At 43.0% G+C, this 9,856-nt stretch overlaps 1 protein-coding gene across 1 annotated transcript; it reads left to right on the top strand.

The window, feature by feature from the left end:
• The first annotated feature begins 6,479 nt into the window (after positions 1-6,479).
• On the top strand, positions 6,480-9,856 carry LOC306937550 (nucleoside diphosphate kinase B-like). The gene is made up of 5 exons (XM_079521388.1): positions 6,480-6,572; positions 8,740-8,867; positions 9,002-9,103; positions 9,282-9,394; positions 9,567-9,856. Exons 2-5 carry the CDS (start codon positions 8,751-8,753, stop codon positions 9,682-9,684), a joined length of 450 nt encoding a protein of 149 aa, XP_079377514.1. The 5' UTR covers positions 6,480-6,572; positions 8,740-8,750; the 3' UTR covers positions 9,685-9,856.

The following is a 9,856-nucleotide window of genomic DNA, read 5'->3' as shown; positions in this document are numbered from 1 at the left end:
CCTGGCTCTATCCACGTTTCCCCCGCCAACGTACTGGGGCTCCTTGTGTGTGTGCTTTGCTTCCTTCAGGCCGTGTTGCCATGTCTGCTTATTATAAGCAACCTTTGACTTGTTCTGCTGCCAATACATTAACAATGACGTTACTGTGTACGTTGTTTAATGTCACAAACTTGTCACTGATTGACCAATACTGCAATTTAGAACTACTTCGTTACAAGTAGAAGTACGGAATTGAAAATGTACTTGAGTAAAAGTACAAAAGTATCGGCATCAAAATGTACTTAAAGTACTAAAAGTGAAAGTATTCATATTGCAGAATGTCCTATTTCAGGAGTTCAAAATGTGTACAAAGTCTATTGGAAAATAGCAGATCTACAAGCTCACAATGCGTCGCATTGCGACGCATTGTGAGCTTGTAGATCTGCTATTTTCAAATGGCCGAAATGTATAGGGTTGAAGTGGTTAATGTATGTTTTCTAATCAAAATTAAAATCGCCAAAGTAACTAGTAACTAAAGTTTTCAAATGATTGTAGTGAAGTAATAGTACAAATTTTGGCTCTGAGATGTAGTGGAGTAGAAGTAAAAGTACTGGAAATTGGAAATACTCAAGTAAAGTACAAATACCTTAAAATTGTACTTAAGTAAAAGTACTTAATTACTTTCCACCACTGATATTCAGCAGTCCTTGAGCAAGGCACGGAGGCTGGGGGAGCTGATACAGTAATATGTGACTGGCTGACTGACTGACTGACTGTTTGACTGACTGACTGACTGACTGTTTGACTGACTGACTGTTTGACTGACTGACTGACTGACTGACTGACTGACTGTTTGACTGACTGTTTGACTGACTGACTGACTGACTGACTGACTGACTGACTGTTTGACTGACTGACTGACTGACTGACTGACTGACTGAATGACTGTTTGACTGACTGACTGACTGACTGACTGACTGTTTGACTGACTGACTGACTGACTGACTGACTGACTGTTTGACTGACTGACTGTTTGACTGACTGTTTGACTGACTGACTGACTGACTGTTTGACTGACTGACTGACTGACTGACTGTTTGACTGACTGACTGACTGACTGACTGACTGACTGACTGACTGTTTGACTGACTGACTGACTGACTGACTGACTGACTGACTGACTGACTGTTTGACTGACTGACTGACTGACTGTTTGACTGACTGACTGACTGTTTGACTGACTTACTGACTGACTGACTGTTTGACTGACTGACTGACTGACTGACTGACTGACTGACTGACTGACTGACTGACTGACTGTTTGACTGACTGGCCCTCCATGCTGATCAATACAGCATCATAACAGATGATTGATTCTGTGTGATGGAGAGAGCTGGGACTGAATCATTCAGGAGTGACAAGTGAGGTGAAGAAAGAGAGAGTGGTTCTCTCTCCTCTTGCATTCAGCTTACGCGTGTGTACATGCATGCGTATGTGTGTGTTTTCCTTATTTGGAAACTGAATTGCGAGTCCCTGATTGCACTGATAAGGGGCACATTGTGTTCCTTGTTTTGGGGGAATCATTAGAACGTATACAGCTTAATTGTAGGACTACTGTCTACAATACAGGTTGTTACAACTTCAACCCTCTAGACTAATAAACTGGACCTGGGTTGTCTCTGTACTTCTGTCTGCAGTCTCTGCACAAAGTCTCTTTGCCAAAGAAAATAGCCAATCTACAAGCTTGTAGATCTGCTATATTTGCCTAATGTTCCCCTCCATGAAGAACATGGATGCTGCAGGTTCAAGTGGTTAATATAATATGCAAACATTAATGATATACTGCACAGTGAGAATTTATCTTATCCCTTGTTTTTTGTGGAAATTAAGGGACGCCCCGGCCCCTTATTTGAATTTCAGGTACAGTACTTGGTAACCGTATAGCTGTGGGTGTGGGTGTAGTGTACGTGTGCCCATGTGGGTGGACGGGTTCATGTGCCACAGTGCCAGAGAGAGAGAGACAGATATTCTAATTATAAACCCATCCGTCTATGCCAGCGCTGACATGGCTGAGACCGATGCCAACACATGGGGTAGGCAGCCAAAACGCAAGCCTATAGTACAGATAGAGACACACGCACGCACACGCACACACACACACACACACACACACTGTCACACACAATGCTTCCACACACACACGCACACGCACACACAAACGCAAACGCAAACGCAAACGCAAACGCAAACGCAAACGCAAACGCACACGCACACAGTCTTACCCTGACCTGGTATGATATGTTCTAGTAGAAGATTAATCTATGTCAGTGCTGACATAGATGTCAGAGAGACGCACGCACGCACGCACGCACGCACGCACGCACGCACGCACGCGTCTCTCTCTCTCTCTCTTCATTCCTAACACATACATAGGTCTACTTTATGTCACTATCTGAGCAGCAGACATATAGCACTCACTTACGCACGCACTTACGCACGTACCCACGCATGCACACGCACGCGCACACGCACACGCGCACACACACCCTACAGTAGATAACCGAAATGTGTTAGGAAGACTCCTCCTCATACAAAGCCGTCTCTCTCTCTCTCTCTCTCTCTCTCGCCATCCTGACAGTTGGTGTCACCTCCATCCAATAGATAATAGAAGCAGTGTGACTGTGTGTAGCAGAGAGTGCACATTCTGATCCCTGATAACACAATACACACACATGCACGCGCACACGCATGCACGCACGGGCGAGTGCACACACATACACGCACACACACATACACATACACACGCACACGCACACGCACACACACACACAAGAAGGACAGATGCATAATCAATCACACACACACACTCACACACAGCGGGCAGATGGACAAGCACAAGCACAGCTGCAGAAACACACACACACGTGCGCGCACACACACACACACGCACACGCACACGCACACGCACACACACACGATCATATTTGCATACTGTATTTGAAATAAGGCAGAGCAGCTTACTTATACCGTACACTGACTGGCAGCCCAAATGTGTGTTACAATGGTTTTACACAATCTGAACAGGGAAGAACAATTTTTTTTTGCAAATCAGATTTGAATCACATTCCTTAGGCCCAAACTGCACCAATGCAACTCCTTGCAACAAATCAGATTAAAGGACATACACCAATGCAACTCCTTGCAACTGCCATTGGGTATAATGGTTTTATGCAACTACATGCATCAACTCGCAACCGTTTGGTTGCAACTTGCAAGGAGTTGCATGGTGAATCATTGGTGCGGTTTGGGCCTTCGCCTCGTTCAGACTACATTAGAACCAATCATTGGTGCGGTTTGGGCCTTCGCCTCGTTCAGACTACATTAGAACCAATCATTGGTGCGGTTTGGGCCTTCGCCTCGTTCAGACTACATTAGAACCAATCATTGGTGCGGTTTGGGCTTTCGCCTCGTTCAGACTACATTAGAACCAATCCGACTTCAATCAGTTTTGAAGGAGAAAAATGTTCGTCGACTACCTTTTTCCACTGACGAAAACGAAATGGAAACTACATGAAAACTAAGGTATGATGACTAAAACTAAGACTAATACTGACAATTTCGTCAACAAATAAAAACTAGACTAAAATGTTAGGAAGGGACTAGTGGACAAGAGATCCAGTATAAGTCATTTTACACTTGGTTGCATGCTGAAAATAGCCGATCTACAAGCTCACAACGCGTCGCAGCGCAGCGCTTTGTGAGCTTGTAGATCGAATATTTAAGTCATTAGTCATCAAGGCCCACCAAAATACATTTTAGTCGACTAAATCAACTGTAGATTGAGTCGACTAAAACTAGACTAACACTAAAACATTCCGGGTGACTAAAATGTGACTAAAACTAAATTAAAACTTTTCAAGAGACCATGGGCCCTATTAAGCAAGACGAAAAACCCATGCGGTAATACAGATTTCGCCCTCGCTCTGCGCCTTTTCATATTATGGAAGCCGTGGTGAGCGCTCACTCATATGGAATACCACGTTCCTGCATAATTTAGCATTGGGGGAGTGTCCATATGTTAATTATTTTCGCTTTGCGCTAATTTGCTATTAAGCCCCTTGACCTAAAAACACTCAGCGCATACCGATTCCGCCTGGGTCTGACCACGTCTTAAAAGCAAAAAGCACTGTTTCATTTTACACTTGAGCGGCTCTGGAGTGCTGCTGGAGTGTTGCCATGTCTGTTTATTATAAGCGGCTTCTTTTTCTGCAAAGTTGCTTGTAAATATTGGTAGTTGTGGTTGCTTTTCTTGTTTCTAAAGTGCTTATTTGGGCTTTTCTCCTAATGTTGTTTAAACCAGTGATCCTCACACAGCGACATTCCCATGTCAAGGACCCCCAGATGAATGCATTTGCCCAACTAAGCCAGTGACCCCCATGACAGATGTGTGTTTTTAAATGTTTCAATAACATTTTTCAAAAATATTCTTATTGTCACTTTTTTCAAAGATTACTTTTGAAAATAGCAGATCTACCAGCTCACAATGCATCACATTCATTCATTAAAACAATGAACTCTGACTGCAGGGGGATATATATTTATAATGATCATTATAACAATGTGCAAGAAAATATGTAAAAAGAAGGAAGAACTTTATATTTGTGGACAATCAAAATATGCTGGAAATTTGAATGTGGTGTCATTAAAAGGAATCTTGATATGGCAGACTCACTATCTAGAAAATAAAAACATGGCACTTCATTTAAAATAGGTTGTAGACCCCTGTTATATGCAATTCTTTTGGGAGTATGTTTATAGACCTATTTACTTGTTTCTATGAGACATGGCAACAGCGAGTTTTCTGGCTTTCTCGTTGAGATTATAAAGGGTCATATATCGCTCATTTCTAAACCTTTTTTAAAAATTAAAACATCTCCATAATCACTGGGAGGTTTGCTTTCATACGCTGTATCACACCCCACTCAATTCTTCTTCAATAAAATGCTACGAGCGAAGACCATAACATTGGGGCCGCAGCAATACGCATGGCGCACGTATGGCATTTCAACTCATTCCTTCGTCGTGACTCGAATGAAATAAAATAAAATAAACGATATTTTACTGGTGTTTTTCAATAGAAACAAATAAAGAGCGTGTGTGCAACAGTCAGTGCATATACGTGCATGCACTATAGGCTATATTTCCTCCTTGTCGGGATGGTGAGCTGAGCTCTTCACAGCCCGTTTGTCTTTCATATTATTCTTATAATATTTGATATTATAAACACTCATGGTTCTCTCATTTCTCAGCCGTTTTTTAAAATGTAAAAATCCCCACATTCCTTAGGAATCTTGCTTTCATTCGCTGTATGGTATATGGTTCTATTTTTATCGAATTAAACAATATCAAACGAACTTGTATGTTCGGGGGTTAGACGATTCTGGGAACATTACGCATGGATTGCCAATTTGCCAGCCAATGCTGCGTATCTACTCGCAGTTCCATTCCGATCTGAAAGGTATAGGTAGGTGCCATTTCAAAGGCTTAGTTATTCATTTATGAATCAAATGAACTAGAATAAAGATTTTTACAGCTGTTTTTCATGCTTAGAACAGAAACAAATGAAGTGATGATGTGCGTATATCTCTCTCCCTTAGCATATGGCTGCGCCGCTGTAATGACTTTCCAATGAACACTGCAAGTTACTTAACAAAATAGAGACATAGGCCTACAAGCTATGCACATCATGGCTGTGACAGCTTGTGGATCTGTTCTTTTGAGGCATAAAGGTGACAGCATGCAGTGCAATAGGAATAATTAACCCAAATGTGACAAAGTCATGTCATGTCTATGGTGCCAGTCTGCAGAAATGTAATACCACTTGCCGAAAAGGGCGCATTCCATGAGGACATCAGCTGGTGTCGTAAAGAGAATAGTACGGACATGTTCATTGGGTAAGCCTCAAAACTCCCTGAAACACTCCCATGACTAATTCAAGGCCGTTTTGCTCACACCACGGGGTGTCGAAAGCGCTTCTCACCTGGCCCATAATTGTAATATGACATTGCACCCGCCCCCACGTCTTAAAAACTGTAAAATTATATGTAATTAGATTCCACTTGCTTAATAGGGCCCCATATGACTAAAACTAAAATCAAAGTTTGCTGCCAAAAACAACACTGACTTCAATCTGGATAGGATCCGGGGGAGGATGTGGGGCTGCCAGTCTGAAGAACACATGGACATAGACACACAGCACAACAGTAGTGTCAGAATCACACAATGTTTAATCACACATATCTAATGACATGTAAGGACTGAAAGAGATCTGTGACTGTATTCAGCTGTTGTATAATGTTGCATTGTGCCTTATGAGCTATTCTACTGTGTCCTGCGATGACCACGCAAAAAAAAGATCAAGTCTAAATTCCTTCTCACTCTTGACATTGGCTCCTCCCAGAGCCCCCTCCCCTCCCTGTGTCATGGAGTGTTTAAATAGAGGGCCCTTGGAGTTGTTCGTCCCCGGTGATCGTATCCTTTGCCGTGAGCAGTTCTCTCCCGAAATCCTTACAAGTTCAACTCCCGTTGAAAAGGTACAGTAGCTCTGAGGCTGGCATGACACACCTTGCACTGGCACTACTATACACGTTGGAGTGCTAAAGCTATCATTTTTTATATTTTTAATAATAGCCTTTGTTGCAGAACTCGACCAGAACACTGCAGAATAAATGCAGTTTGTTTTATATTTGCAAACAGAGACGTGTTTTTTAAATTTCTCTTGTGTGAAATGGTATAGCACGCACACACACACACACACACACACACACACACACACACACACACACACACACACACACACACACACACACACACACACACACATGAAGAAGCACATGCATGTGCTTTTTCATGACAACTTAACTTGATGGCTGCACACAGGTGCCAGCTATACAGCATGGTCATGCAGCAACTGATACATGCTTTCGAGACTTTTTATTTTTTAACAGTTATCTCTGAGACTCTGTAAGGGTCAATGATCTTGCACTCAGGGGCTCAATGTGATTCATTTGCAATCTTATTGACTTCCCTCCAGAAAATATCATTGTCATTATTCAAAATAATTGATTTGATGCAATCATTTGCAATTATTTTTCCATTAAAGAGGAATGAATTTTATGATTTTTTTTTATGAACATAGTGTAGTCATTCTAGTGCCCACATGTGTAGCACTAGTGACAGCTGACTCTACACACCATGTGTAGTATAGTGACAGCTGACTCTACACACCATGTGTAGTATAGTGACAGCTGACTCTACACACCATGTGCTGAAGCAAAAACTAAAACATGTCAGCAGCTAATGCCAACTGTAAATATCCTGTTTCACAGCCTGCTGCATGCTTATAGCTTCATTTGTTCTTTTTCTTTTTTCATTAGCGTTTACATTTTTAATTATGTGAAATTAGGGGCCACTGAGCAGCATGTGGCCCCTGGCACCCTGCTAATGTTTCTTAATGACTGGCCGACACTAGCTTCCATTATCCAATCTCTCAATCTGTGGACGTAATTTGGCGTAAAAAAAAGCTTGCCATTTTCACTGAACACTAACCTGCTCGCTCCTTCCCAATGAGCATTTTTTGGTCTAATAGACGTCTAATATTCGTCTAAAGGGCCGTCTAAAAATGGGATAAAAATCGTCTAAAAATGATGACATCTATAGACGGTCTATATATAGACGTTTAAACAACCGCTAATCAACGTCTAATCTAAGAATAGACGTCTAAAAAACTTTCATTTTTAGACGTTTTTTATCCCATTTTTAGACGCACTTCTAATAGCCGGCTATTGCTCAGTGGGTTGGCAAGACTCGTAAATACATCTAGGTGGACTATATTGATGTGGAAAGAATTAGCCAAACTGAGAGCAGGTGTCTGCTTTGAAAAGGCGCCAAATACAGGGTGACCCGTCCGGATCATCTGTGGTTCGGGAAAAATGTGATCCAGATCAAAATAGGGAGGGGGGGGGGTCTCAATTTCTAAGCGACGGAATGCCAACACAGCAGTAAGCCTGCACGGCGCTAATGGCTTGTGAGTGTTTGGTAAGATATTGTCTCACAGGAGTATCACTTTGAAATGAGCGGCTATCTCGCGCTGGGCAAGCAGCCCAGGGCTCAAACCACATTGTCCGAATTAATTGCCCATATCAAGTTCTATCGCCGGGCTAATTCTCAAACGTGCCAGCGAAGCAGAATGCAGGTCAGCCAATCCGTAGGGGGGGGGGGGGGGGGGGGGCGGACGGACACTCAAGGAGAGTGTGGAAAACATTTAGCCTTGGCATAGCCATTCCCTCTGATTTCCACATGGGGCCAGTGGCATAGGAAAAAGGGAGGCGGATAAAAATAGTAACATTTTGTTCTCCGCACAGCCGTCTGTGTGTGTGTGAGCGCGCTAACAGCTGCGGTCCTGCAGACTGCCAGCCACACACAATGAGGACACAGGATACACCATCCACAAGGCCATTCATTCTCTAAAACTATAACCTGAATGTTGGCATGAGTGAGGTGACAAAATACTCTTGTTTATTGTAGCATGGGTCACCCACAGTCTCTCCCTCAGACACACAAGGTTAGGTTAGGAGAATGTCAAATAGAACACTACACTTACACCTCTATACACACAATTGTTTGTTTGCATTCCAGTTTTAATTTACAGCTCTTTCTTTCTTTCTTTCTTTCTTTCTTTCTTTCTTTCTTTCCACCCAGCACCTGCAGAAATGGAGCAGACATTCATTGCAGTTAAGCCCGATGGTGTCCTCAGGGGCCTGTGCGGTGAGATCATCAGGCGCTTTGAGGCCAAAGGCTTCAAGCTGGTTGCTGCTAAATTCATCCATGTAGGTCCACCACTCTAATACGTAGGCCTGCTCAACTAGCCCAGTAGCCCTCTCTATTACACTGTCATGTAAATATAATAGATTAAAAAGGATCAAACGATTAATTATGTGTGTGTGTGTGTGTGTGTGTTCAGCCCACTGTGGATCACATGAAGAAGCACTACCTTGACCTGGCCGCCATGCCTTTCTACGCTGGACTCTGCACGTACATGTCCTCTGGACCTGTCATGGCCATGGTAATGAACACATGCACGCTCACATCCTCTCAATCACTCACTCATTGACTATATCTATCTCTACCACACCTCTTTCTTCTTAAGCATTCACTCGTTGATCTATTGAAGTATGCAATCTTTGACTAACAATTACAAACAAGTACAAATTATCTCTCTCTCTCTCTCTCTCTCTCTCTAGGTGTGGGAGGGACAGAACATTGTGAAGATGGGCAGGTTGATGCTCGGAGAGACCGACCCATCTAAGTCTCAGCCCGGCAGCATCCGTGGAGACCTCTGCATCAACATTGGCAGGTGAGCACCCGAGAAGACCAACCATTATAGATGATGATTTCTAGATAGGGCTCGCCAATATGACCCCTACCATTCACATGACTAGTTGGTAGACAAGTCTACATGACTGTACAGTTCAAATCAGTTACATGTTTCAGTATTTCTTCTAACAACTGTCCTCGTCTCCTCTCAGGAACATCATCCACGGCAGTGATACCGCGGAGAACGCCAAGAACGAGGTCGGTCTGTGGTTCAAGCCCGAGGAGATGGTCACCTACCAGCTCCCCGCACACGCCTTCATCTACGAGTAAATTAAAACTGAACCAAACAACACCCGCCATCTCAAATGGACTGTTTTTTTTATACTCTACATCTCTCCTGTCTTCTCCAATCCGCTAATTTGGTTGTTCTCCTCTGTGCACTTTTCTATCCAAACCACAAACCTGTATCACTTGTCAATAAACTTCCTATCGTGAGAGAGTA

Source organism: Electrona antarctica, assembly GCF_951216825.1.
Source record: "Electrona antarctica genome assembly, chromosome: 14".
In the NCBI taxonomy this organism is placed as follows: Eukaryota; Metazoa; Chordata; class Actinopteri; order Myctophiformes; family Myctophidae; genus Electrona; species Electrona antarctica.
Note: the sequence above shows the minus strand (reverse complement) of the source record. Positions and strands in the feature narration are given on the sequence as shown.